General features: G+C 36.9%; 4 protein-coding genes across 8 annotated transcripts; 3 read left to right on the top strand and 1 right to left on the bottom strand.

The window, feature by feature from the left end:
• Window positions 1–4: 4 nt before the first annotated feature.
• cyp2v1 (cytochrome P450, family 2, subfamily V, polypeptide 1) lies at window positions 5–5,740 on the bottom strand. 2 transcript variants are annotated; one of them, XM_067383781.1, is made up of 9 exons: window positions 5,301–5,740; window positions 3,008–3,170; window positions 2,771–2,920; window positions 1,833–1,993; window positions 1,533–1,709; window positions 1,221–1,362; window positions 839–1,026; window positions 446–587; window positions 5–273 (listed from the first exon to the last, which is right to left on the bottom strand). In XM_067383781.1, the coding sequence occupies exons 1-9, from the start codon at window positions 5,508–5,510 to the stop codon at window positions 98–100; spliced, it is 1,509 nt and encodes a 502-aa protein (XP_067239882.1). In that variant the 5' UTR covers window positions 5,511–5,740; the 3' UTR covers window positions 5–97. The 2 variants fall into 2 exon arrangements, with proteins under 2 accessions (XP_067239882.1, XP_067239883.1); XM_067383782.1 differs by having other exon boundaries at window positions 450–587.
• A 311-nt stretch (window positions 5,741–6,051) lies between these two features.
• On the top strand, window positions 6,052–9,441 carry LOC137018937 (cytochrome P450 2J2-like). Its single transcript, XM_067383784.1, has 9 exons — window positions 6,052–6,399; window positions 6,518–6,680; window positions 6,820–6,969; window positions 7,053–7,210; window positions 7,309–7,485; window positions 7,671–7,812; window positions 8,161–8,348; window positions 8,443–8,584; window positions 8,692–9,441. Exons 1-9 carry the CDS (start codon window positions 6,217–6,219, stop codon window positions 8,865–8,867), a joined length of 1,479 nt encoding a protein of 492 aa, XP_067239885.1. The 5' UTR covers window positions 6,052–6,216; the 3' UTR covers window positions 8,868–9,441.
• Window positions 9,442–12,946: 3,505 nt separating this feature from the next.
• Window positions 12,947–23,874, top strand: LOC137018934 (cytochrome P450 2J2-like). Of its 4 annotated transcripts, none has more exons than XM_067383779.1 (10): window positions 12,947–13,092; window positions 15,634–15,698; window positions 19,225–19,387; window positions 19,494–19,643; window positions 19,752–19,909; window positions 20,049–20,225; window positions 20,300–20,441; window positions 20,528–20,699; window positions 20,840–20,981; window positions 21,629–23,874. In XM_067383779.1, exons 1-10 carry the CDS (start codon window positions 13,029–13,031, stop codon window positions 21,821–21,823), a joined length of 1,428 nt encoding a protein of 475 aa, XP_067239880.1. In that variant the 5' UTR covers window positions 12,947–13,028; the 3' UTR covers window positions 21,824–23,874. The 4 variants fall into 4 exon arrangements, with proteins under 4 accessions (XP_067239880.1, XP_067239881.1, XP_067239878.1 ...); XM_067383780.1 differs by lacking the exon at window positions 12,947–13,092 and adding an exon at window positions 13,727–13,770; XM_067383777.1 differs by lacking the exon at window positions 12,947–13,092 and adding an exon at window positions 14,916–15,114 and having other exon boundaries at window positions 15,348–15,698.
• Window positions 23,875–24,370: 496 nt separating this feature from the next.
• On the top strand, window positions 24,371–27,756 carry cyp2ad2 (cytochrome P450, family 2, subfamily AD, polypeptide 2). Its single transcript, XM_067383773.1, has 9 exons — window positions 24,371–24,693; window positions 24,818–24,980; window positions 25,082–25,231; window positions 25,340–25,497; window positions 25,637–25,813; window positions 25,884–26,025; window positions 26,123–26,310; window positions 26,491–26,632; window positions 27,210–27,756. Exons 1-9 carry the CDS (start codon window positions 24,511–24,513, stop codon window positions 27,383–27,385), a joined length of 1,479 nt encoding a protein of 492 aa, XP_067239874.1. The 5' UTR covers window positions 24,371–24,510; the 3' UTR covers window positions 27,386–27,756.
• The last annotated feature ends 222 nt before the right edge of the window (window positions 27,757–27,978 follow it).

Below are 27,978 nucleotides of genomic sequence, written 5' to 3'. Positions count from 1 at the left end.
AGTTTTATTAGGTTATAGATCATTTTAAACAACCTCAGAAACAGTGTAATTCTATTTTGAAAAAAAAAAATTAAATGTGGTGTAAAATATATATTAATCAGCGAGGAGTGAAACTTATTCTAAATGGCTTTGGTGAAAGTGTCATTCCAAATTTAAAGTCCAAGCTTGTTTGAGTTCCCTCTGGAGGAGACAGAGTGAAGGACTGTAGAAAGGATGTGAAGAAGAGAAAGAGCTCCATACGGGCAAGCGATTCTCCTGGACAAGATCGTTTTCCTTGGGAGGATGAAATAAATACAAATGTCTTTATACTGTATACATGCAGTGGGTTAGTATTGTGAAAAATAAATCTCAAATCAATGATTTAACACTTAACGTATATGCAAAATTGTGAAATTTTATGTAAAATATGTTTATAAATGTTTATATAGACAAAACACCTGCTTACCTACTGAGAAAGGAATAAAGGCTTCAGGTTTTTCAAACTCGCCTTGAGTGTTCAGAAAATTCTGTGGGTCAAATGAATGTGGAGTCTTCCACTTGGTCTGCTCAAACAGTACTGAGGTCAGGTTAGGAATGATCTGTGTACCCTTAATGTAGAGTAAAAAAGACAAATTGACATCATCTAAGGACCAACATAAACTATCCCATGATGCATATTATGTAAAATTGCTAGGTGGGTAGAAAATTGAATGCCATGTCAACAGCTGAGGATAAATAAAATAAAACAAATACATTAAAACTACACAAGGGTTGGGTTGAAAAGTCAGCTTTTCAACAACTTAAAAAACAAATCGTGTCAATGTTATAAAATTTTACCAAGTTTTGTCATTCATCTCACCTTTGGAATTAAATATCCTCCCAATATTGTGTCTTCATTAGTCATTCTTGGCACACTAAGGGGCACAACATTGCTCATTCTCTGGACTTCATGGATAACGGCGTCAGTGTACGGCATGTTGTGTCGGTCATCTATGTTGGGTCGACGCGACTGTCCAACAACTTTGTCTATTTCTGCCTGGACTTTTTCTGTACATGTGAATGAGACATTTGATGCCAAAATTCCATAAGATGCATCAAACATATTTAACTACAGAGGTAAATTATGTTAGTCTAATTAGCTTATGATCCTTATCAGCCTATGATGTGTCTGTATTTTGCACTTTTTTCCAAGCATGGACAAAACTGAATTTACAGTTGACTTGTAATCCGGAGCATTTTACCTTGGATTTCTGGGTATTTCATCATGTATACAAAGGCCCACAGTAAAGTGGTAGATGTGGTCTCAGTTCCAGCCACAAACAAATCTAGTACAGCATATTGCAGACCCTCTTCATGAAATCCTGCTTCCAGATCATCTTTCCTCTATAAAGAAGAGAGACATTATAACCAACACAGGGTAGATATGACGGATAAACCAAGTGGAATATTACTTCATGTTTACCAAATATGCTCTGTTTATTAACAAAAACATGATAGGCTTTTAAAAACAGTCATATTTTCTTCAAAATTGCTGTGATAAAGAATAATAGTACCTTCTGGATCTCAGTAAGATAGCAGTCAATAAAATCTCTGGGTGAAGAGGGGTCCCAGTCTGCATAATGCTTGTCCACCTCTTCCCTAATAAAAGCACAAACTTGATGGAAGCAGGAAAACAGGTCTTTATGAGGTCCTGGGAGGAGGTCCATAACACAAGGGAAAACACTGTAAAGCTATAATAGACAAGTAGCAGATCAGCTTGGGCAGGCACCTTTATCGCCACCTTTAGTGGCAATTCAGGAGACATTCCAGCATATCTCCACCACATCTCATCGTCGGAATGATCAGTGTATTACCTGTATCCACACGGAAGTTTGTAGCTTAAGGGCTTTAGACATCAGACTGAGCAGGTTCAGAAACCTCTGGTCAGTGTACTCAAACCTCCGGCCAAACACCATGGAGCAGATGATGTTGGAGACAGCATTGTTAATAAAGTAATGAGGATCGAATGGCAGGCCTAACAAAATACACAACAGGTGAAGCTGGTTTCAGTTTCAAATTAGATTTTAACATTCTTTTACTTTAGTTTTTGGTATGTTAATATGCAAGTTGTTGCTAGGTGGTTGCCTGCTTGTCAAAATAGTCCACCTGGAATTCTCTATGATATTTTGGTACTTACATCTTGTGTCCTTAACCCTCTGGTATTCCTCACTTAGGGGTCAAACTTGTAATATTCTTGTAATATATATATATTAATTTTTTGTTTCAATTATATTTTCTAATTTTTGGTATTTTTAGGGGGTTTCATGGTATAAGACAATATTCACCGCTAAATTATGCAGCATTAAAATAAATAGTATTATAAAAATATAGATGACTCTCTCGTTTTATATATATTTGCAACTGGATTTAAATATTTACACATTATCAAAGGCATTGATAAGATGTACCCCAAAAATTGTTTCCCGTTCATTTTATATGGAGCTTATTTTTGACCATTGTGATCACAAGTCTTATTTTTTCAAGCCCATTTATCCTTTTTGAATCATATCCACAATTTCTGTGTTCATATAAAAAGTGCCATAAAGTCACCTTCATCGTACCATTCAAAAATTCAAAATGAAAACCACCAGAGGGTTATGTGTAATATTCAAGATTAGATGTTTACAACAATGATGCCTAATAAATATAAGTGCAATGCAAAATTCTGCTCTTAACAAACAAGCATGGTAAACCTAAATATAAGTAATGTTATGACTCTTATTATCGCAGCAATGCTGCTAGTGTACTTTACCATTGGTATCCATGATAGTCTTGTGCAGAAATTTGTACTCTTCCATGATGATGAATTCCAGGCTCCTCTTTCCCACACCGAAGAATTTAAGAGTACTAAGAGTGAAACGCCTCTGTTGCTTCCAGCTGTAGCCATTATTGAAGGTTACACCTGTTGCCAGACATTACACAATATGAAAGATGTGATATTTAGAGACATAATGTTATTTGAAGTCTTCTCCCCAACATTTATGTATACCTTGGCACTTGATTATTTTTTTGAGCACATCATTGGTTGGGCGGCCTGTGAAAATGTCTGCTTGATCAACAAGAGCTGTCTTGACCATGTTGTAGCTATTCACAACAACAGTGTTTAAGCTTCCCAGACGCAAGCTGAAAATGTTGCCATAGTGGTCTGACAACTGGAGAGAAACAAAAATTATAAAAAATAAACAGGGTTAGATGGCTTAAGATATCAGACCTGGTTTGAAATTATGCAGACATTATACAGACTTCGAACATTAACCCTCTGGTGTTGTTCAGTCATTTAAGACTGAAAAAAAAAAAAAAATGTTTTGAAATTTTAAAAATCACTACTTCAATCTACAATCTATAAATTAGACACTATGCAGAAAAAGTGCACAGCAATTAATGGATTAGTCCACTTTAAAATAAACTTTTCCTGATAATTTAATAATTCACCATGTCATCCAAGATGTTCAAGTCTTTCTTTCGTCAATCAAAAAGAAATTAAGGTTTTTGATGAAAACATTCCAGGAATTTTCTCCATATAGTGGACCTCAATGGCCTCCAGATGGTTGAAGGTCAGAATTACAGTTTCAGTGCAGCTTCAAAGGGCTTTAAACGATACCAGATGAGGAATAAGGGTCTTATCTAGCGAAACTATCGGTCATTTTCGAAAAAATACAACCGTTTATGCTTTATAAACACAAAATATCGCCTTGAACGTACTTCCCGTTTCCGCATTCTTCAAAACGCTTATGCTGTATGTCCTGTGCCTTCCCTATTCTACTTACAGAACAAACGCGGCGCCAGTTTCGTTTTTTTCCGTAAGTAGGATAGGGAAGGAGTAGGACATACAGCCTAAGCGTTTTGAAGAATGTGGAAACGGGAAGTACGTTCAAGGCGATATGACCTTTATTCCTCGTCTGGTATCGTTTAAAGCCCTTTGAAGCTGCACTGAAACTGTAATTTTGACCTTCAACCATCTGGAGGCCATTAAAGTCCATTATAAGGAGAATAATCCTGGAATGTTTTCATCAAAAACCTTAATTTCTTTGGATGACATGGGGATGAGTAAATTATCAGGAAAAGTTTATTTTAAAGTGGACCAATCTTTTAAGGAATGACACTCTAAAATATCAAGAGTGCAAAAAAGACACATTTTGGTGTTATATGTAACAAAATGTCTTTCTCTGTGTTCATGTTTGACTGTATTAAAATGAATGCAAAAACTGACACTTCAAAGCAACATTTCAAAGGAAAATCTAAACCTTTACAAAAAGTTGTCTTTGAGAATGTCTAACTATATATCCAACTTAATAAAAAAAAAAGTATTTATGTCTAAAAATAAGTATTCACATCTAAAAATCACTAGAGAATTTATATAGAGATATAGGAATCTATTGGTTAAAGGTGCTAAAGAGGATGTTTTGTTTTATACATTTTTGCAATATTACTTGAAACTGTCTTTACTAACTGATGAAAGACTATTTATTAGGTGCACTGAAAGGAATAATACTAATATACATCATCTGTGCACGAGGTAGGGCCTTAAAAACATCAGCCAATCGTTTACACGATCATCGCGTAAACGATTGGCCCTCTGGCTTGTCAATCACTGCCATGACGTTCCTTGTCCGAGACAGTGCGAGGCTGCGCGCTCCAGTAACTTTCCACACTTACAAACATGCAATGTTTTTGTCAGGAGACAGGAGTAACAACTGCAGATGAGTTACCTGCGGTGAGTCCGACATAATGAATCCACAAACACGACACAGCTCGTGCACGAGTTTTGGGAGGCGTTCCCTCGAAATGAGCTGTGAAGGAGGAGGGCTGTTGTTACACATGCACTCATTTCAAAAACTCACTAACAGTCTTTGGTTTCTCAGTCAACGAAAAGATCCTCTTTAGCACCTTTAAACCTTGACATTAGAGTTGTTTTTTTACTCCCAGCAGATGACACTAATCTGCCTTCAAAAAAATGGGATTTTAAAGGCATTGCCTCTATTTTAACATGAAATACTGCTTTAATTGAAAAGTAATTAAATATTAGATTATATATACTAATATATAAGAGTAAATATTATTAATTTGTATTTTTTTAATGGGAAAATTTTCATCATTACTATTGCATAAATATTAATTAGTACCATGAAATTAAATCAAAATACAAAAAAAAAAAAAAAAAAAAAAAGAGGAAAAACATTATTGAACAAAAATATATTACATTGATTTTACTTTTGACCGTGAACAACCCAAGTGTGACCCCTAAATGAACAATACCAGAGGGTTAAGGGGCCGTAAATTACCTTAGTTAAATGAATATGAGGTTGCTTAGCATCCAGGTTAAAAACATTCCCAACACAGGGGAGAGGTGTGGGTCCGGGGGGATAGTTTCTTGGCTTCCTGTTTCTCAGCTGGTCTGAGATCAGAAGAAAAAGGATGAACAACAGTAGCACAATCCCTGCATCTGTCCAATGCATTGAGGCTAAAGACAACAAAATGTTCTCCAAAACCATTTTCACGCTTTTATCGCCTTTATTCTGCACTGTGAAACGTAACTGCGACTTAAAGTTGTTTACTTCCTGGTTTACTCTCGTTTACTACGACAAAAAAAAAAAAAACATGGTCTGAAAATAAACATTCAGAGAGAGCGAGCCAGTAATTTAAAAAATATATATTTAAGGCAAACGAATCGCCACATCCATGCACTTCTTTCACCGAAGTCAAATCTCTCTTTTGAAGCGCGTGACTGATTTTCTGCCTTTAATGACTGACACTAGCGCGAGCAAATAGCATTATAGCGCGAGCTGTAAATGAACATTTTTATTGGCTCGTTCTACTGAACTAACACGCCCCCTTCACTAAACGAGTAGATGTTTGGAGTTTGCAACAGGTACTGAATAAGACATGAAATTAATTAATAGCTTGATAGACGCCATGCCTAGCATGTTTTCAGAGGATAAAAACCGACATACAATTGTTTTTCAGAATTTGTTATCTCTCTCCAGTCTCCACTCTTTTCCTCTAATGTTTACTTTTCTCAGCAGGGCCGTCCCAACCACGGAGAGGGTGTAATCACCGTCTAAAGGGAGGGGCCTTGTGTGGTCCACCACCAGTTTCATCGCCCGAACGACGATCCTGTTTCAAGACCACAAGCATTTATACAGACTCCAAAACGTTGATATTCTTTGACAAAAGGAACGTGCCTATTTCTTTACCATCATGATCCTGCACTTCATATATCAATACTTTGATTTTAAATGCTGGATCATTTTAAGTTTTGTTTTACTGCTTCTTGTAGATATTATCAAATATAGGAATCCATCCAGGTTCCCTCCAGGACCACGGCCTCTACCATTTCTGGGAAATGTCTTCACTGAGATAGATTTTAAGAACATGGATAAGGTAGGAGCAAATTATGTAAAATTAATTGCATGTAAATAAATGTTTGATGTAATGGCATGAATTTGCATGTCTGTCAAATTCTATTTTATTTTATTGTTTTTTTTTATTTTTATTTCAGTTGGTTGAAGTCTACGGGAAGGTGTTCAGCCTAAGAGTGGGCAGTGATAAATTGATAATCGTGTCTGGATATAAAATGGTAAAGGAGGCCCTCGTTACACAGATTGACAGTTTTGTTGACCGTCCAAATGTCCCACTGTTTCATAAAGTGTTTAAGGGAATAGGTAAGTACACTGACCATTATGACCTTTTTTCTTAAAAAGGTCTTAAAAATGTTTCACTAGTCGATATTCATAACATTATTTGCTAATAAACAGTACTTTTTTAATTATTGAAATCCTTTCGTTCTTTCATATTATGAAGGTACGATACTGAGTAATGGATACTTGTGGCGGATGCATAGGAAATTTGCTGTCTCCCATTTGCGGGCCTTTGGAGAGGGGAAGAAAAGTTTTGAGCTTAGGATCCAACAAGAGTGCGTCTACCTTTGTGATGCATTTAGGGCAGAAAAGGGTATTATCTGAATTCTAAATTAATTTGAAAGAACTTGCCAAATAATTACATATACTTAAACATTACTGTTTTCTCTCAAATAGAACCTTTCAACCCCTTGGTTACCTTAAACAGTGCTGTTTCCAATATCATCTCCTGCTTGATATTTGGACAACGCTTTGACTATCATGATGAATGTTACCAAAGAATTCTGCGTCTTGACACTGAATGCATTCAGTTAGCAGGTTCTCCAAGAGCACAGGTACTAGTTCATGATAAGACACAACTTTAATTTTCTAATTACCTAGTTAATTATAATTAAAAGTCTATTTCCATCATCCACTATATCATCTTTTACAGCTGTATAATGTGTGCCCTCGGCTCTTGGAATATTTACCTGGCCCCCACCAGACCATTTTTTCCAACTATAAGAAGATCAAAGACTTCCTGAGAGGAGAAATTATTAAACACAGAGAGGACTGGGACCCTTTAAACCCTCGTGACTTTATAGACAGCTACCTGACTGAGATGGAAAAGGTACAGTAACTAAATTGGGATTTTCTTTTATCATGCTTTTGAAATACTTTGAGTAAAAAGGGTAATCTTTGTTTTGATATTGCCAACCTAAGACACTATTTTGAAAAGAGAGTGTCATGCCTGTGAAGAGCTAATGTTAATGCATATTTTTTGCACATTTTTCTACTGATTCCCAATTTTTCCAGAAAAAGAGTGACCCTGAGGCTGGTTTTAACATAGAAGGGTTAGTTGTGACTTGTCTAGATCTGATTGAGGCCGGGACGGAGACCGCAACTACAACATTGCGCTGGGGTCTGCTTTTTATGATCAAGTTCCCAGAAATACAGAGTGAGTGTACTTTTCTGTTTTTTCAGAGCAGGAGTAATCATGGTTCTTCATTTAAAGCTTTCAGGATCATATTCGTAACTTAAAAGAGATGGCACTGCATGTGTCATCTCTCATCACAATAGCGAAGCAATGACAGTTCTGATTTTATTGTTTTTGAACATGTATATCTTCGATAAGATAATGTATTTATTTATTTTATATATTTTATATGGTCTGTTGTTGAAGTAGCAATGATTACTTTTGAGGGGGGATACATTTTATCTCCACTGGGGATACAAATAATTCAGCAGAAGCAGGGATATTTATTCCCCCCTGGCAAATCACACCCTGCTTATATTTCCCTTTTAGAAAAGGTCCAGGAAGAGATAGACAAGGTGATTGGACAGTCGCGTCAACCCTGCTTGGCTGACAGAGTTAATATGCCCTACACTGATGCTGTTATCCATGAGATTCAAAGATTTGGGAATGTTGTTCCACTGGGATTCCCTAAACAAGCTGTTAAAGACACAATATTAGGGGAATACTTCATTCCTAAGGTATAAATTCTTTTCTTTTCATTTTTCTTTTCTTATCTCTTTAGGGATCTAGTCTAGATCTAGAGTAGTAAAGTTTTTATTATCTCTTTATTAGGGCACCTCTATGACAACAAACCTGTCTTCAGTCCTGCATGATCCAAATGAATGGGAAACCCCAGAAACCTTTAACCCAGGACACTTCCTGGATGAAAATGGCCAGTTTCGGAAGAGAGATGCCTTCATACCATTTTCAGCAGGTAATGTTTTGTAAACACACCACCTGATATATCTTTTTAAAAAGAGATTTGATTATATTTAATTCTTTTCATTGATTTTGGGTCAGTATTAAATATTTTGTTTACAGGTAAGAGAGCATGTTTGGGAGAGCAGCTGGCTCGTCAGGAGCTCTTCTTATTCTTCACCTCCATGCTGCAGCAATTCACCATCTCCAAATGTCCAGGAGAGGAACCCAGTTTGGAGGGCGAGATATGGTTCACATATGCTCCTGCTCCCTTCCGCATGTGTGTGTCCTCACGTTAGAGTGTATATATGTTTCTTATATGTGTCATCTTTTTTTTTTTTTTTTTTTTACCATTATATCTGTACAAATGCACTGATGAATAGAAAGCCATGTATGAAATAATACTTTATTTTTACATTTGCATGACAGGCTTGTTTTTGTAAGTGTTTTTTTACTCAAGCACATTTTCCAAGCACAACCTACATATGCTATAATTTGAACAAGAAACAACAACAAATTAAAAGTCAAGAAAATCTGACACAAAGCATGTTTACAAGTATCTGTTATGGTAGAATATCTACTCAGTGGCATGATAATTATATGAATTCCATACATACTCAAGAAAATTAATTTGTTCAGAGTAGAATTTTAACATGAGCATATATTGAACATATATATATTTTTAAATGTAGGCACACCTGTATCTACCAATATGTAAGTTACTCTTTGTTACCAAGAACAGTTACCAAGATATTGGTAACTTTGTTACCAATACTGTATCTTCACAATGTTTTAATGCTTATAGCTATTTGTTCTGATGTGTAAATGTATGTAATAGATCAACATATATAATGTATTAATAAAAAAAATAGTATAGCCTACTATGTAAATTATTTACTAAGTGTTATGTTGATGTTTATATAAATCAAAGACAGACAGGTAGATAGATAGACAGACTAGACTAATAGACTAGTTTCAAGTTAATAATTGTTCTGATTCCTGTCTGAACTCTAGTGAACTTGTGATGATTTAAATGTACCAAAGTATATGAAAGAGTGGGAAAAGATAAATAGCCAAATTATATTACTATATGTGAATGTGCAATTAAAGGTGCACAAAAAACATTATTTACATAAGAAGTTATGTGTATATATATATATATATATATATATATATATATATATATATATATATACAGTTGTGCTCAAAATTATTCATACCCTTGGTAAATATGAACAAAGAAGGCTGTGAAAATAAATCTGAATTGTTAATACTTTTAATCTTTTATTTAAAAAAATCTACAAAAATCCAACCTTTAATCATTTTAACGGTGCCCTAGAATTAAAAACTGAATTTGCCGTGGCATTGTTGAATAAGAGTTCAGTACATGGAAATGACATGTGAGTCTCAAACTCCATTGTTTCCTCCTTCTTATATCCACCTGTTTCCGCGGGGCGCTACTGTAAAAGAGAACGTGGGTACAACTTCCGGTGAGGCGGCGGAAGTAGCATACCAATGGTATTTTGTGTTCTAATTAGCAAAGAGGCTAAGTGTTTTTTGGATCATTGTTTACTTTGTAAAGTTGCAAATCTTTATGAGAGATGTTGTTACGGTGCTCAGGGACAACATCTCAGTTTACTACATTATTAGTTAATAATATCGCAATACAATAAACAGTGTTCGTGCCCTTAATTGCTCTTTACTTTACTGACCTTCCACAAAAGTGCTGCTGCATGACTAGAGCATCCTGACCCTGCAATACTTGAACAACCCGCTGTCTGTACTTCCTGTCACTGATGCTAGCACCAAAACCTTATGATGTTATTGACTCCTAATGTGTCGTGCGTGCCAGAGCCAGTCGCGTTTCCACAGTATGCGATGCTAAAAGGCATCTTATGTTAACCATTTCGATAATAAATACACACATTTATGGAAAATATCAGAGACTGCTTGAGGAATGAAGACAATTCTTATGTGATTATAATCGTGTAACGTTATTTATTTGGTTTAATGTTTTATCTGTCTCTTCCCTGTGCCTGTTGATTCCTGACAAATGCATATCTTTCACAGATTCACACACTCCGATTAACTCGTATAACTCATAACTCCTGTTGTCTTCTCATGAGCTCTCTCTGTTGCTCTGGCTGAATGGATCAGGATAGATAGACGGAGAGATCGCGCAAACATCCTCGGATAGCAATCATCGCATAATAGAGTGCCCCAGGGATGACGCGTTTTTGTAGGCAAAATCCGGAAGCGAGTTAGCATTTTAGGAGTTCCGGTTCCAACGCCGTCAAGACTATGGGTTTTTTGAATGGGTTTTTGCTAAATCGCCTGAAATAAGGTCTGTGGTTAACAAAGCCTCTAAATACTTTCACGTTTTGATCTATGACATAAAACACACCAGTTATAACCAACTTGTGAGTTTTTAAACTTTTACTGTGTCTTAAAATCGGCGGTTGCTAACAAATTGCTAAAAGGGACTACTTCCTTTGGCGGGGACTTTAGACGTCATCATTAAATCATTTTTTAAATACAGCTTGAGGAAGTTTGGTGGTGATAACTTTGATCCGCGACCATGGTGTGTTGTAGTCCGTTTATAGCCTACTGTTAGCCTTTTATATCTAACGACTTTATTTAGGCTTCAAAATCTATAAATGTTGTGTTAACTTGTAAAGATTATCTTGATAGAAAAAACTTGAAAGTGTCATAACCCTTTGTTAAACACAGAGCTTATTTTCTGCAATTTTTCCAAAAGTCTATGGGAAAAATGCATAGGCTTTCGATCGAGGGAACCCGTGCGCCGCTAACTTCCGGGTTGGCCAACAAAAACGCGTCATCCCTGGGGCACTCTATTTAGAGGAAAATAAATAGAAATGCTCAGAAAAGTGACGTAAATGTATGTTATCAATATATTTCTAAATGTGTAAGCCTTTGGATTTAAAAGCTTTAGTGTTTAAAAGCTTTAGCTTTAGAGTTGTTTTTTTGCATTCTTGTGATCGCAAATAAATGGAAGCATGCGTAACTGAATAGGTCTGTGTTTTCTTTTTATGTCAATATAAATATCAGTTAGATTTAGCATGATTGATGTGCTCTCCTGACATAAATTAATACATTACTATTACTGTAACATTTTTTATTGTAAAACATTGTTCAAATATTGATGCCGGAATCTTAAATCTTTAAGTAAAAAACAAACGTTCGCAAGTTTGGATCGTTAAATCTTGAATGACTGTCAACTGTTGAATGAATGAGTGTCACGTCCAGCTAGTTTACTTCGAACCGGAAGACGCTCCCACGTTTGACGCAAGGCCTCATGGGGCGTAGGAAACTTGTGGATAAATCTCATTTGTTTAAAAGACCTCCAAAGCACAGGCGAATCTCAACATAACACCGACTGTTACGTAACAGTCGGGATCATTAATATGTACGCCCACAACAGGGCTGGACTGGGACAAAAAAATGGCCCTGGCATTTTTGCTCAGACCGGCCCACCACAATTGGTCGGACACCACCCACCAGTACACCATCCTTGCAGTCCCTGTAAATATGCATACCTACTGTTCCATTCCCCAAAGCCCCTACAAAGCTGAGTATTAAGTGCAAGTGGACCAGTGTACTCACTCTCGCTTGACTGACTCCCTGGTGATCAAAAGTGGCAGTGGAGTAGGGCCTACACACCAATAGACAGCAAAGATCAGAAAAAAATTCTTATTTTAAGTGTTTAACTTTGCATTATAATCTTGATGGACAATGTGCTCCATGTTATAAAAGCTAGTTAACCCTTAGAACATGGATGTAGTATACTGATAATTCTATAAAGAAATATTTTTTTCATTTTTTTTCAACGAAACAGACAGAAGAAAAACTATAATTACAAATATACTTTGTTTTAAAGAGCACAAACCCCTCTTTAAGTGTCAAACATTTACCTCTTATTGTTTAGATACTCCCCATTAAAAACAATGAAAAAAACTATAGCCTACTACCAAATTACTCACAAAAAACGTCCTAATAAAATGATATACATGTTATTCACTTGCCATAAACAACCAAGTGTTCATACCAGAGTAATGGGGTACAAGAGCTACAAAACATAACTTTTTATAGCTGAAAAGTGAGATCTAGTAGACCATCATCACGACTAACGGCTATAAATAGACACCTATAGTCTCGTTGTGAAATAAACACATCATCAGTAATATTACATTAAAATAATAACCTGATTTTTTTTTTTTTTTTTTTTGGAAAAACCAAATTGCATCATTTCAGGTTTTTCTAGTTAACGAGAAGGGGCGTTACTGCATAAGTGAACTCTGATAGCTACAAGGGCACACTGCTAGCTACAAAAAAAAAAAAAAAAACAGTGCAAAATAGCTTTTGCTGTGCTATTTGACTTTAGCTGACTGAGTGACCAGAGCAGTAGGTGACAGTCTGACTTTATAATAACGACGACGATTATGTTGTCTTGTAGCCTAATATTCATTAATTTAGGTAAAGCATCATCATCGTTGTCGTCGCATCGTGAGTCCCTCGCTCCCTCCCTCCCTGTTAATCATGTAACTACCCTGCTTACCGCTTCTATTATACTCTCCTGCTTACTCTGTCCCTCATTGGCTTCACTGTCAGACACGTGCTGCTCCTCTGCCTGGTGTCTCTTCTATGTTCTTGCACGTCGTCAGGTACTGTAAACTGAAGCTACTGTAACCGTACTAAACATGTCAGTAATTTTTGCACGTTGAGGCATCAACCTCAAAATGTTTTATTTTATTTTTTTGCCCGCAACTTCTCCGCACCCCCATTGCACTTGCGCTTTTGTTTCTCCTACCTAATCCACAGATGTTTTGGCTCTGAGACACTGCATATGACACACGAAACACAGGGGACGGGGTGGAGTCTGTTAAGAGATGTGATTGGGCCAGCCCAGTGTCAGTATGGAAAATGAACCAATGGGCCGCTGTCTCTGCTTTATGGGCCGGTCGTTGGCCAATTTTATGTCTATAAAAAAAAAAAAAAAAATCATATTATATGGCGGCCCCGCCCCCAAGTGTGTCGGAACACCGGGCATTTGCCCTGTATCCCAGATTACCAGTCCAGGCCTGGCCCACAATATTTGCATATGCCAGCTCATGTTCAAAGGTATTACACAAGGGCAGCCAGTATTAACATCTGGATCTGTGCACAGCTGAATCATCAGACTAGGTAAGCAAGCAAGAACAACAGCGAAAAATGGCAGATGGAGCAATAATAACTGACATGATCCATGATAACATGATATTTTTAATGATATTTGTAAACTGTCTTTCTAAATGTTTCGTTAGCATGTTGCTAATGTACTGTTAAATGTGGTTAAAGTTACCATTGTTTATTACTGTATTCACGGAGACAAGAGCCGTCACTATTTTCATTATTAAACACTTGCAGTCTGTATAATTCATAAACACAACTTCATTCTTTATAAATCTCTCCAACAGTGTAGCATTAGCCGTTAGCCACGGAGCACAGCCTCAAACTCATTCAGAATCAAATGTAAACATCCAAATAAATACTATACTCACATAATCCGATGCATGCATGCAGCATGCATGACAAACACTTTGTAAAGATCCATTTTGAGGGTTATATTAGCTGTGTGAACTTTGTTTATGCAACGATAGAGTCGAGAGCTCGGGAGGGGACTGAGAGCGCGAGCAATTAAAGGGGCCGCAGCCTGAATCGGCGCATTTCTAATTATGCCCCAAAATAGGCAGTTAAAAAAAAATAATTAAAAAAATTCTATGGGGTATTTTGAGCTGAAACTTCACAGACACATTCAGGGGACACCTTAGACTTATATTACATCTTGTAAAAAAATGTTTGATGGCACCTTTAAATGGGGGGGAAATCTCATTATAAGAGAAATGTTTTTCTCTAATACACACTGCTCACAATTAATCATACCCTTTTATTCAATACTTTTTGCAACCTCCTTTTCCCAAGATGAAACAAACAAAAAAAGAGCTTTTTGGCAGCAAACACTCAAGATTGGTTTGGTGCACACAGGGGTAAAAAGTACCCCATGTGTACAATGAAATATACTGCTGTATCTTTAATGTTGTGGGCCTATTTTTCTGCCGGAGATCCTGGACATCTTGTTCAGATACACGGTATCATGGATTCTGTGAAATACCAACAGATAAAAAAAATCAAAACCTGACTGTCCCTGTTAGAAGTCATATAATGGGCTGTGGTTGGATCTTCCATCAGGACAATGATCCAAAACAAACATCAAAATCAACACAAAAATGGGTCACTGAGTACAAAATGAAGCTTCTGCCATGACCATCCCAGTCCCCTGACCTGAACCCTAAAGAAAATGAGTGGAGTGAACTGAAGAGAAGAAGCACTAACATGGAGCTGGAATCTGAAGGATCTGGAGAGATTCTGCATGAAGGAATGGTCTCTGATCTCTTCTCAGGTGTTCTCCAAACTCATCAGGCATTATAGGTGAAGACGCAGAGCTGTTCTCTCGGCAAAAGGAGGTTGCAAAAAGTATTGAATAAAAAGGTATGATTAATTGTGAGCAATGTATATTAGAGAAAAACATTTATCTTATTTATCATATAATGTAAAGATATGAACATGAGATAATACAAACACATTTTTAACATATATATATATATATATATATATATATATATATATATATATATATGTGTGTGTTGCCCATGTGTTTGTATTATCTCATGTTCATATCTTTACATTTTTAACATTTACTCTCGATAAATTTGTGTTCATAGGGTCTCATTCCCTGTTCTTCCTGGAATCTGGAGTGCCTTGTGTAATATCCCTCTACTCCTCCCCTCCAGTCTTTACATTTCCCAGTCCTGTACAAAAGTACTTGTACCATAAGCATTTACAAACCACAGTGATCAGACAAGACAAAGGGAACCTGCCGTTTCCCCACCATGATCCTGCACTTCATATTTGACAGCTTTGATTTTAAAAGCTGGATCATTTTATTTTTTGTATTTCTGCTCATTGCTGATATGATAAAAAATAAGAATCCTCCCAATTTTCCCCCAGGACCCTGGCCTCTGCCATTCCTGGGAACTGTCTTCACTAAGATGGATTTTAGGACCATGCATAAGGTAGGAGCTTAAGTTTTTTAGATTTAACTTGAATGTCTGACAATTTACTTTCGTTTTAGCATCAAATTCATTTATTGTCTTGTTACTGGACTTATAAAATGGGTAACACTTTACAATACGGGTGCACTAATATGCATTAATTCATGCTTAAATAATGCACAGATAATCATGTGTTAATGTACAACTCATGAAGAACTAAACCATTAATTAATGATTACTGCATCAGTTACTAATAAAGAGTCTATATGATTAATAGATTGAGTAATATATGAATTGTTATTAATTAAATGTGTCATAATGTATTAATTCCTCAATAACATATTTTATTAACTAATAGTCAACGAGGTAGGGCCTTAAAAACATCAGCCAATCATTTACGCCAGTGGTTCTCAAACTTTTTTCCCAGTGGGCCGCACAATGGTCCAAATGAAAGTCTCACGGTCCGCATATAATTTACATATGACGTCACCAATACAAACCAATCAGATTTAATGTTATCGTATTAGCAAATACTATTATTATACCTAGATGTTGCACACAATAAATAACAAATAAAAACTAACTTACTGACATTAGCTTTACAATAATTATCAGTAATGCTCAATGAACACACAAACTGTATAAATCACTTTAAGTTGCTATTTAATTCTGTATGACTTTATGACTTTCTTCAACAACAATCCAAACAATCACATAAACGCCTTAATAAGCAAATGTTACTCAGCTCTTTTTACAAACAACATTGAGCGCATTGTAATTACAATCTCTGACGATATGAAGCATTCTGTCATGTCGCAATCCCTCGCGCAGCATCGGATCCGCGAGCGCGCGCAGAGTTGGACTCATTCCAGCCGCGGGTGCGCTCGCTGATGCGGTTATTTTTACTGATTTAAAATACATCAAACAAACACATCGATTTCACAGTTCAGTCTTTTGAAATTGTAGGTTTTGCTTGTCAAGTAGCCTAGTTTACTACAGAGCAAACAGGAAGGCCGTCCATCTCGCTCAACTGATTCTTCCATTCTTCTTAACTTCGATGCTGACTCTTCTTGTTTGCATGTGTTCCTTCATTGTATGTTCCTCATTTTGTTTTTCTCCTCTAATAACAAATTTGACCATTTTTGACCAGGCTTAAATTTACAAAATTAATGGCTACTGTTTGAATTCTTCCTAAGAATTTGTGCACTTGTGTTTGTTTCGTTAACTGAGTGATTGCGTCATTAGCCTACATTGCCTGATGTCTGAAAATAATAAATGCTCACCAAAATTATTTTATATGACAAATAAAGCATTATAGCTCATTTATATTTATTTAATTCACTTTAATTTAATATGCTATAATTATTATTATTATTTTTTTTTAATTGTGATCGGCATATCGCGAGCCGAATTTACATTCGTGACGGGCCGCAGGTTGAGAACCACTGCTCCACACCCATTCAAACGCTTGCTGCAGTGAAGTGTCGCGTTGCGCGACTCGCGCCCAATTACACTCACTGGATGTCATGGCAACTGAATCATCGAGGAAAACTTTAAATATCTTGCCTTCGCTTTAATTTCTGACCATCTCCAAAAAGAACACTAAACAAATGATTCTGGCATGCGTTTATCAAAGTAGGAAATCCAGACTTTTAATCCCTTAACACAATTACTGCTGATGAAATACGAAATTGAGGCGGGTCCGGATTGAATTCCCTCCGGGTCCGGATCCGGACCGGAGTCCGGACTTTGAGAAGTGCTGGTTTACGTGATCATCGCGTAAACGATTGGCCCTCTGGCTTGTCAATCACTGCCATGACGTTCCTTGTGAGAGACGTGCGCGTTCCAGTAACTCCACAGGCGCCGCATGCAATGTTTTTGTCAGGAGTAACAACTGCAGATTATGAGTTACCTGCGGTGAGTCCGACATAATGAATCCACTAACACGACACAGTGAATGCCGTTGGTAAACAAACACTTGTGTTCCAATTCTTGTGCACGAGTTTTGGGAGGTGTTCCCTCGAAATGAGCTGTGAAGGAGGGGGGCTGTTCTTACACATGCGCTTATTTCAGAAACTCACTAACAGTCTTTGGTTTCTCAGTCGACGAAAAGATCTTCTGTAGCACCTTTAAGTAATATGTCATTACGGTTTTGACATCCACACTAAGCCATGGATTTCAATTTTCAATCTACAACTGTGATTCCACTGTACCAGATGAACTGCTGCATCCAGAACCTTGTTGTTCATGGCACAGGAATATGTCAGGTTAAGCATGAGGTCTTTGATTCAAAGGCGGAACACTGAAAACAGGGCACTGCTATTTCGTAACACTGTGTCAAGACTGGACAAAGAGAATAGAACCCATTATAATCAGTGACGCTTCATGACACAACAAAATGCTACTTCTGTTATGAAGGACAAATGGACTTGCAATGGTCTGTCACATGATTCGATGATGGTCGCATCCATTTTAATCACAGAGTGTAACAGTGGTCAGTTGTTTAGATTCTGGCGTGCTGATATTTGTGTGCAGCCCAACTTACCCATCCTTCAAACACATTCTCTGACATTACATTCACTGCATGTGCAACTTTCAAAACCCATTAATTACATATTACCAAAGACAAGACGTGTCACTCGTATTGTTTTGAATGGGAGAAAGTGAAACGCGCAATATGACGGAATAATTCCCGCCTTCTAAATAAGAGCCAATCGCTGACTGATAAAGTCATCGCGTCACTGCAGCGGCCGTTAGAAGCACCGGTTTCTATAGAAACAGTCAGACGCTCGCCTCCGAAATGAGGCACAAGAGACGCGCATTTAGGTCTGCGCATGCGCATTAGCTTGATCCAGCCTAAATACATTTTTTTGTCATGATTCCAGCGTTTGGGGAAAAAAAAAAATTATGAGGCAGTTGTTGTCAGATTTCATTGGTGATTTCAAATATTAAATTTAATCGAAAGCTTGGTAAACAGCTTTGGAGAATTTGACGTTTCCCCATTCAAAGAGATAGGAGCTGCACTTGGATGCCCGAGAAACGTTTCAAAGATGGCCGCCGAGTGAAATGACTTGTCTTAAAGGGACTTTGATATTGCTTAACAATTAGTTAATAGTCATGTGCCTCAACAAGTAAAGTCATAACATGATATATTTTCAGATCATTAGATAATGATTAATTAAAGCAGACAGCTGGAAGTTGAAGTACATGGCTTCAACACATTGTGGTAATTAACACAATAATAAAATGTGGTAGTTAATAAAATATGTTATTAAGGAATTAATACATTATGACACATTTAATCAATAACAATTCATATATTACTCAATCTATTAATCATATAGACTCTTTATTAGTTGCTGATGCGGTAATCATTAATTAATGGTTTAGTTCTTCATGAGTCGTCATACATTAACACATGATTTTCTGTGCATTAGTTAAGCATGAATGAATGAATGCATATTAGTGCACCTGTATTGTAAAGTGTTACATAAACTATATTTATGTTCCTGATTGATATAAATAAAATAAATATTTTGTATTTCAGTTGGCTGAAGTCTATGGGAAGGTGTTCAGTCTAAGAGTGGGGAGTGAGAAACTGGTAATCGTATCTGGATATAAAACTGTAAAGGAGGCCCTTATTACTCAGAACGACAGTTTCATTGACCGTCCAAATGTCCCACTGTTTCATAAAATTTACAAGGGAAATGGTAAGTAAACTGACCATACTGCTTAAAATAAAAGCAATTTTTATTCTCAAATGGAGTTAATTTCATAATGATAGTCAAACTTTCATCTTTACGTGTCATTATGTAGGTTTAACAATGAGTAATGGATACGTGTGGCGGATGCATAGGAGGTTTGCTGCCTTCCATTTGCGGACCTTTGGAGAGGGGAAGAAAGTCCTTGAGCACAGCATCCAGCAAGAGTGTGTCTACCTTTGTGAAGCTTTTAAGGAAGAAAAGGGTATGGTCTCTAAATGTCTCATCAACTGGAGAATTTTAGTTCATTGGGGCAAAGAGGGATGAAAACAATTTGCCAGTTTGATTAATATCCATGCTTTCCCCCAAACAGGACCTTTCAACCCTATGGCCATCTTACATGGTGCTGTCTCAAATACCGTTGCCTGTTTGACATTTGGACAACGCTTTGACTATCACGATGAATGTTACCAAAGAATTCTGCGTCTTGACAATGAATGTGTTCAAATAGCAGGTTCTCCAAGAGCACAGGTACTGGTTCATGATAGCATGTAGTTAATTCACTGTGAGTTAGAATATTAAAGTAGTGTCTAACTTAATATTCTAACTCACAGCAAATTAATTATAATTAAAAATCTGTATTCATCACCTACTATATCATTTTTTACAGCTGTATAATGTGTGTCCTTGGCTCTTGGAATATTTACCTGGCCCCCACCAGACCATGTTTTCCAACTATATTAAGATCAAAGACTTCCTGAAAGGAGAAATCACTAAACACAGAGAGGACTGGGACCCTTCGAACCCTCGTGATTTTATAGACAGCTACCTGACTGAGATGGAAAAGGTAACTAAAGTGTGATTTATTTATTTATTTATTTTTAATTAAAATTTTGAATAATTCAATACTTTTCCCCACAGAAAAAGAGTGACCCTGAGGCTGGTTTTAACATAGAAGGGTTAGTGATATCTTGCCTAGACGTGATTGAGGCGGGGACAGAGACCGGTGCTACTACATTACGCTGGAGTCTGCTTTTTATGATCAAATTTCCAGAAATACAGGGTTAGTTTTAGTTTTTATTTACTGGTTAAAGAATATTGCACATAAAAATGTCCCCACTTTAGGACTAACTTGTATTTCCCTTTCAGAAAAGGTCCAGGCAGAGATAGACAAGGTGATTGGACAGTCGCGTCAACCCTGCTTGGCTGACAGAGTTAATATGCCCTACACTGATGCTGTTATCCATGAGATTCAAAGATTTGGGGATGTTGTTCCACTGGGATTCCCTAAACATGCTGTTAAAGACACAACACTAGCAGGGTACTTCATTCCTAAGGCATGAATTCTATTCTATTCTATAAAATAACCTGATGTTGGAATAAAATTCTTAAGACAGTCAGTCATTGTTTCTGTAATGGATGCTGCACAAATGCAATTAGTTTTCATTCTCTCTTTATTAGGGTACCTCTATTACAACAAACCTGTCTTCAGTCCTGCATGATCCAAATGAATGGGAAACCCCAGAAACCTTTAACCCAGCACACTTCCTGGATGAAAATGGCCAGTTTCGGAAAAGAGATGCCTTCATGCCATTTTCAGCCGGTAATGTTTTGTAAACACACCACTTGATATATCTTCTCAAAAAGTGATATGCTTGTATTTATCTTTTGGACTTCTGGTATTAAATAGGCCTACATACAGTAAGAACATGACAAGCACACACTAATTAAACTTGATGTACCTAACTACACTGAAGTGAATTAAGAGGGCAATATGCTATTATAAACGAATAAATAAATGAACCCATGTTACGATATATAATATAGTAAGTAATTTTTTCTGGTTCAATGAATGAATGAACTCTCAGGCTGTTATGCAACAAAAACAACTACATTTACAGTGCTGAGTCAAAAACAGTAGTCTAAAGAATCAAACAGGTCAGTTGTTTTTGTTTGACATTACAACGCAACATGTGAAAGAGTATGTTTAGGATGAACTGATTCACTAGGATGAATGCTGAAGTCTTTGAAGATTTGAGCGTTTTGGTGAGCATTATTGTCAGACATTTGGGCTTATTGTTACTCATCAAAGCTTGTTAGTGGAAAAGCTACAGTACTTTTAAAACAGCTGAACTGTCACACTAGTGACCCTAGTGAAATATGTTTTTTTCACTAGGTTAGTAGCAACACCATACTTTTGTAAATGCTACATTATGAAGTGTAACCTTGCCTTATGGCATTTGTTTACAGGCAAGAGAGCGTGTGTGGGAGAGCCGCTGGCTCGTAATGTGCTCTTCCTGTTCTTCACCTCCATGCTGCAGCAATTCACCATCTCTAAATGTCCAGGAGAGGAACCCAGTTTGGAGGGCGAGATATGGTTCACATATGCTCCTGCTCCCTTCCACATTTGTGTGTCCTTACGTTAGAACAAAACAATGTCATTAAAATCAGACATAAAGTATGTGTTTCTGACTGAACATCAACCATAACTATACCACAAGTTTTACTTTGTTACCATAATTTTCAAATTTTCCAAAATGCAATATCATTGTAATCTTCATTACACAAGCTAAAATTCATGTAGTGCAAACAGTGTCAAGGTGATTGATTTCATTGCATGAATGAACAATGCATGAACTGACAAAATATATACCTTAGTCGCTTTAGATCTGCCAAATACATAAATGTCAAAAGTTGTATAGTAGATTTGTATTTGATGTATAGAATTGAAGACTTCAGATGCAAAAGCCTCTAAGTGCCGTCTGAAATTTTCTTCTAAAATGAGCATTTTCATCAAGCTCGTATGTTTATTTTCAGTTATCTCACTTTAATGGCAATGAAAAGGACGTATTAATTGCCATTAAAGTGGAATTACTAAACCTAAACATACAAGCTTGATAAAAATGTTTAAAGGTGCTAAAGAGGTTCTTTTTGTCGACTGAGTTTTTGAAATGAGCGCATGGGTAAGAACAACCCCCCTCCTTCACAGCTCATTTAGAGGGAACGCCTCCCAAAACTTGTGCATGAGTATTGGAACACGAGTGTTTAGCACCGGCATTCGCTGTGTTATTAAGCTGGGCACACATTTAACGACTAGCTAAAACATTCTGACTGTGCTCAACATACAGCGATTGTTTCCTGTTCCTGAAGCAGATTTATGTACTTTCACATGGAATTTGAACACCGACTGTAATCGCAGACTGAAAGCAACTGGCTCTGCCTGGACATGTTTGAGCACGATCAGTCATAAGTATCAATTTACATTCATAATCGGCCTTACAATCGTTAAGTGTGTGCGCGGGCCGTGGATTCATTATGTCGGACTCACCGCAGGTAACTCATAATCTGCAGTTGTTACTCCTGTCTCCTGACAGAAACATTGCATGCAGCGCCTGTGGAGTGTGGAAAGTTACTGGAGCGCGCAGCCCCGCGTCTCTCACATGGATCGTCATGGCAGTGATGGACAAGCCAGAGGGCCAATCGCGTAAACGATTGGCTGATGTTTTTAAGGCCCTACCTCGTGCACAGATGATGTATATTAAAATTTTTCCTTTCAGTGCACCTAATAAATAGTCTTTTATCACTTAGTAAAGACAGTTTCAAGTAATATTGCAAAAATGTATAAAACAAAACATCCTCTTTACCACCTTTAAGTGAGAAGCATTTCAGACGGCACTTAGAGGCTTTTGCATCCGAAGTCTTCATATGTTCATGTATCAATGCTTGTATTAATGCATTGTGTAAATGATTTACAGAAGTATGGCTATTCATATTTGTCATGTAAATAAATTACACCTGAGTTGAACATTTGTCACATAGAAATATCTCTGTTTCATACAAAATCCAAATGTCTCACTGATTCATAAAGTTTTTAAGGGAATGGGTCATTTCTCATTTGGCAAACCGTTTGTCACAAATATCTCTGCTACATAGACAGACAGACAGACAGATACATAACCTGTTTACTTAGCCTATGAAGTTATGCATGTATACAGTATATATATTGTCCATGTGTTTGTATTATCTCATGTTCATATCTTTACATTATAAACTTTTACTCTTGATAAATTTGTGTTTATAGGAGTCTCGTTCTCTGTCCAGGATTCTCTGTCCTTCCTGGAATCTGGAGTGCCTTGTGTAATATATCCCTCTACTCCTCCCCTCCAGTCTTTACATTTCCCAGTCCTGTACAAAAGTACTTGTATCATAAGCATTTACAAACCACAGCGATCAGACAAGACAAATCGAACCTGCCATTTCCCCTACCACCATGATCCTGCACTTTGTATTGGTGGTAAGGTTCTGTTCTGGGCAAGAACTCCTTGCACATCCATGCAGCCTAGCAGCATTAACGGCAACAACCCCCCTAGGGTAAACAGAGCCAACATATGCAGATAGCATTAATGTCAATAATTTAACATACACATATTTCAAGAATTAGTCTGATTCAGGGAATCAAAAGGCCAAATCCTGACTGAAGAGAGGAGGAGCTGGGGATGGAGAGAGCTGCTGATAATTCTGAGGTGCTTATATATGAATCTTTATGAACTTTTGGAACTTTGTGAAGATATAGTATTGGTCACAATTTTTTTAATGCTTATAGCTATTTGTTCTGATGTGTTAATGTATGTAATAGATCAACATATCTAATGTATTAATAAAAAATATAATGTAAATTATTTACTATGTGTTATTTTGATGTTTATATAAATCAAAACTAACCATTTCTCATTCGGAAAACCATTTGTCAAAAATATATCTGCTACAGACAGACAGACGTTGTTCTGTTCCTAATAATTATTAAGCAGACTGTGCATGACTAGTTTCAAGTTAATAATTGTTCTGATTCCAGTTTGAACTCTGTTGCCCATGATGATCTTGTGATGTTGTCCATGTGTTTGTATTATCACATGTTCATATCTTTACATTTTTAACATTTACTCTTGATAAATTTGTGTTCATAGGGTCTCATTCCCTGTTCTTCCTGGAATCTGGAGTGCCTTGTGTAATATCCCTCTACTCCTCCCCTCCAGTCTTTACATTTCCCAGTCCTGTACAAAAGTACTTGTACCATAAGCATTTACAAACCACAGCGATCAGACAAGACAAAGGGAACCTGCCGTTTCCCCACCATGATCCTGCACTTCATGTTTGACAGCTTTGATTTTAAAAGCTGGATCATTTTATTTTTTGTATTTATGCTCATTGCTGATATGATAAAAAATAAGAATCCTCCCAATTTCCCCCCAGGACCCTGGCCTCTGCCATTCCTGGGAACTGTCTTCACTAATATGGATTTTAGGACCATGCATAAGGTACAATTTACATTCATTTTAGCATTCATTTATTGCCTTGTTATTGGACTTATAATAAAAGGTTTAACTATATTAATGTTCCTGATTTATATAAATAAAATAAAATAAATATTTTGTTTTTCAGTTGGCTGAAGTCTATGGGAAGGTGTTCAGTCTAAGAGTGGGGAGTGAGAAAATGATAATCGTATCTGGATATAAAACTGTAAAGGAGGCCCTTATTACTCAGAACGACAGTTTCACTGAACGTCCAAATGTCCCACTGTTTCATAAAGTTTTTAAAGGAATTGGTAAGTAAACTGACCATAATGCTTAAAAAAACAATTTTTATTCTCAAATGGAGTTGATTTCTTAATGATAATCAATCTTTTATCTTTACGTGTCATTATAGGTTTAACAATGAGTAATGGATACGTGTGGCGGATGCATAGGAGGTTTGCTGCCTTCCATTTGCGGACCTTTGGAGAGGGGAAGAAAGTCCTTGAGCACAGCATCCAGCAAGAGTGTGTCTACCTTTGTGAAGCTTTTAAGGAAGAAAAGGGTATGGTCTCTAAATGTCTCATCAACTGGAGAATTTTAGTTCATTGGGGCAAAGAGGGATGAAAACAATTTGCCAGTTTGATTAATATCCATGCTTTCTCTCAAACAGGACCTTTCAACCCTATGGCCATCTTACACGGTGCTGTCTCAAATACCGTTGCCTGTTTGACATTTGGACAACGCTTTGACTATCACGATGAATGTTACCAAAGAATTCTGCGTCTTGACAATGAATGTGCTCAGTTAGCAGGTTCTCCAAGAGCACAGGTACTGGTTCATGATAGCATGTAGTTAATTCACTGTGAGTTAGAATATTAAAGTAGTGTCTAACTTAATATTCTAACTCACAGCAAATTAATTATAATTAAAAATCTGTATTCATCACCTACTATATCATCTTTTAAAGCTTTATAATGTGTGCCCTCGGCTCTTGGAATATTTACCTGGCCCCCACCAGACCATGTTTTCCAACTATAAGAAGATCACAGACTTCCTGAGAGGAGAAATCACTAAACACAGAGAGGACTGGGACCCTTCGAACCCTCGTGACTTTATAGACAGCTACCTGACTGAGATGGAAAAGGTAACTAAAGTGTGATTTTTTTTTATTATTTTTTTTAAATTTTGAATAATTCAATACTTTTTCCCCACAGAAAAAGAGTGACCCTGAGGCTGGTTTTAACATAGAAGGGTTAGTGATATCTTGCCTAGACGTGATTGAGGCGGGGACAGAGACCGGTGCTACTACATTACGCTGGAGTCTGCTTTTTATGGTCAAATTTCCAGAAATACAGGGTTAGTGTGGTTTTAGTTTGGTTTTATTTACTCGTTGAAAAGAATATTTGACATACAAATGTCCCCACTTTAAGACTAACTTGTGTTTCCCTTTCAGAAAAGGTCCAGGCAGAGATAGACAAGGTGATTGGACAGTCGCGTCAACCCTGCTTGGCTGACAGAGTTAATATGCCCTACACTGATGCTGTTATCCATGAGATTCAAAGATTTGGGGATGTTGTTCCACTGGGATTCCCTAAACAAGCTGCTAAAGACACAACACTAGCAGGGTACTTCATTCCTAAGGTATGAATTCTATTCTATTCTATTCTATTCTATTCTATTCTATTCTATTCTATTCTATTCTATTCTATTGTTCCATTCGACACTAGCTCAAGTATATTCTTGGTTGAAATATAGAGGTATTTTAATATATATAGAAAATGATCTGATATTGGCAATTAGTTTTCATTCTCTCTTCATTAGGGTACCTCTATCACAACAATCATATCTTCAGTCCTGCATGATCCAAACGAATGGGAAACCCCAGACACCTTTAACCCAGGACACTTCCTGGATGAAAATGGCCAGTTTCGGAAGAGAGAAGCCTTCATACCATTTTCAGCAGGTAATGTTTTGTAATTGGTGTTAAATACACAAGTGCAAGATAAGCACACACTGATTAAACTATATTTATTTGCACTACCCGTTCACTTGCACTAAGCACAAGCACCAGTGAAAATCGCTTGGGTGTGAACACAAAGATCTCGAAAAACGCTGGCGATAAGTGTGTGCAATAATCGTCCCGGTGTGTACGAGGCTTAAGGAATCGAACTGGTCAATTGTTTTTGTTTGATGTTACAACGCTACATGTTAGAGAGGATGTTTAGGATGAAGTGATTCACTAGGATGAATGCTGAAGTCTTACAATGCTACATACAGTGAAATTTGAGTGTTTTAGTGAGCATTATTGCCAGAAATTAAAACAGTGTTTGGGCTTATTGTTATACGTGTATGCTCATCAAATCTTGTTACTGAAAAGCTAGTACTTTGAAAACAGCTGAACTATCACACTGTTAGTGATCCTAGTGTTAATTTTAAGTAGCATTGCTAATTTAAGTAGCATTGCAGTACTTCCAGTTTGTTTTTTTCTTGTAAATGCTACAATATTGAGTGTAATATTGAGTTATGGCATTTGTTTACAGGCAAGAGAGCGTGTGTGGGAGAGCCGCTGGCTCGTAATGTGCTCTTCCTGTTCTTCACCTCCATGCTTCAGCAATTCACCATCTCTAAATGTCCAGGAGAGGAACCCAGTTTGGAGGGCGAGATATGGTTCACATATGCTCCTGCTCCCTTCCACATTTGTGTGTCCTTACGTTAGAACAAAACAATGTCATTAAAATCAGACATAAAGTATGTGTTTCCAGCTGAACATCAGCCATGACTATACCACTTAGTTATACTTTATGCTATAATCTCCAGATTTTATTTTTAGCGTAAACAGTAGAGCATTGTACTAGCAATGTCAAGGTCATGGATTCCATTCCCAGGGAATGCATGAACTGATAACGTGTAAACCTTAGTCTCTTTAGATGAAAGCATTTGCCAAATACATAAATGTCAAATGTTGTATAGCAGACTTGTTTCTGATGTATAAATGTTCATGTATCAATACATGTATTAATGCGCTTTGTAAATGATTTACAGAAGTGTAGCTATTCATATTTGCCATGTGAATAAACTGCATCTTAGTTGAACGTCACAAAAAATATTTCTGTTTCATACAAAAAGACATATATGAATAGAATTGTTTATTTGAGTTATACAGAGTGAAGGAATGTTTCACAAACTCATTACTAAGCAACAGCTGAGGTATTATGTAACATTGGGGCCACAGACCCATGAGAGGCCTCTTCCTGCTGGACCCTAAAACACTTTGAGTGTACATATACAGCAGACAAAAACTCCCTTTCA

Source organism: Chanodichthys erythropterus, chromosome 4 (genome assembly GCF_024489055.1).
Source record: "Chanodichthys erythropterus isolate Z2021 chromosome 4, ASM2448905v1, whole genome shotgun sequence".
Classification (NCBI taxonomy): Eukaryota; Metazoa; Chordata; class Actinopteri; order Cypriniformes; family Xenocyprididae; genus Chanodichthys; species Chanodichthys erythropterus.
This window is presented reverse-complemented; position numbering and strand designations above follow the sequence as displayed.

Coding starts and splice junctions, on each gene's coding strand:
- cyp2ad2 (XM_067383773.1), top strand. CDS start 24,511: ATGATCCTGCACTTCATGTTTGACAGCTTTGATTTTAAAAGCTGGATC. Junction 25,498..25,636: donor CAGGTTCTCCAAGAGCACAG/GTACTGGTTCAT, acceptor CATCTTTTAAAG/CTTTATAATGTGTGCCCTCG. Junction 26,311..26,490: donor CAGGGTACTTCATTCCTAAG/GTATGAATTCTA, acceptor TCTCTTCATTAG/GGTACCTCTATCACAACAAT.
- LOC137018937 (XM_067383784.1), top strand. CDS start 6,217: ATGATCCTGCACTTCATATATCAATACTTTGATTTTAAATGCTGGATC. Junction 6,400..6,517: donor ATTTTAAGAACATGGATAAG/GTAGGAGCAAAT, acceptor TTTTTATTTCAG/TTGGTTGAAGTCTACGGGAA. Junction 8,349..8,442: donor GGGAATACTTCATTCCTAAG/GTATAAATTCTT, acceptor TCTCTTTATTAG/GGCACCTCTATGACAACAAA.
- LOC137018934 (XM_067383777.1), top strand. CDS start 15,516: ATGATCCTGCACTTCATATTTGACAGCTTTGATTTTAAAAGCTGGATC. Junction 19,388..19,493: donor TAAAATTTACAAGGGAAATG/GTAAGTAAACTG, acceptor GTCATTATGTAG/GTTTAACAATGAGTAATGGA. Junction 20,700..20,839: donor AAAGACACAACACTAGCAGG/GTACTTCATTCC, acceptor TCTCTTTATTAG/GGTACCTCTATTACAACAAA.
- cyp2v1 (XM_067383781.1), bottom strand. CDS start 5,510: ATGGTTTTGGAGAACATTTTGTTGTCTTTAGCCTCAATGCATTGGACA. Junction 1,027..1,220: donor GAAATACCCAGAAATCCAAG/GTAAAATGCTCC, acceptor TCACATGTACAG/AAAAAGTCCAGGCAGAAATA. Junction 588..838: donor GAGGATATTTAATTCCAAAG/GTGAGATGAATG, acceptor CTCTACATTAAG/GGTACACAGATCATTCCTAA.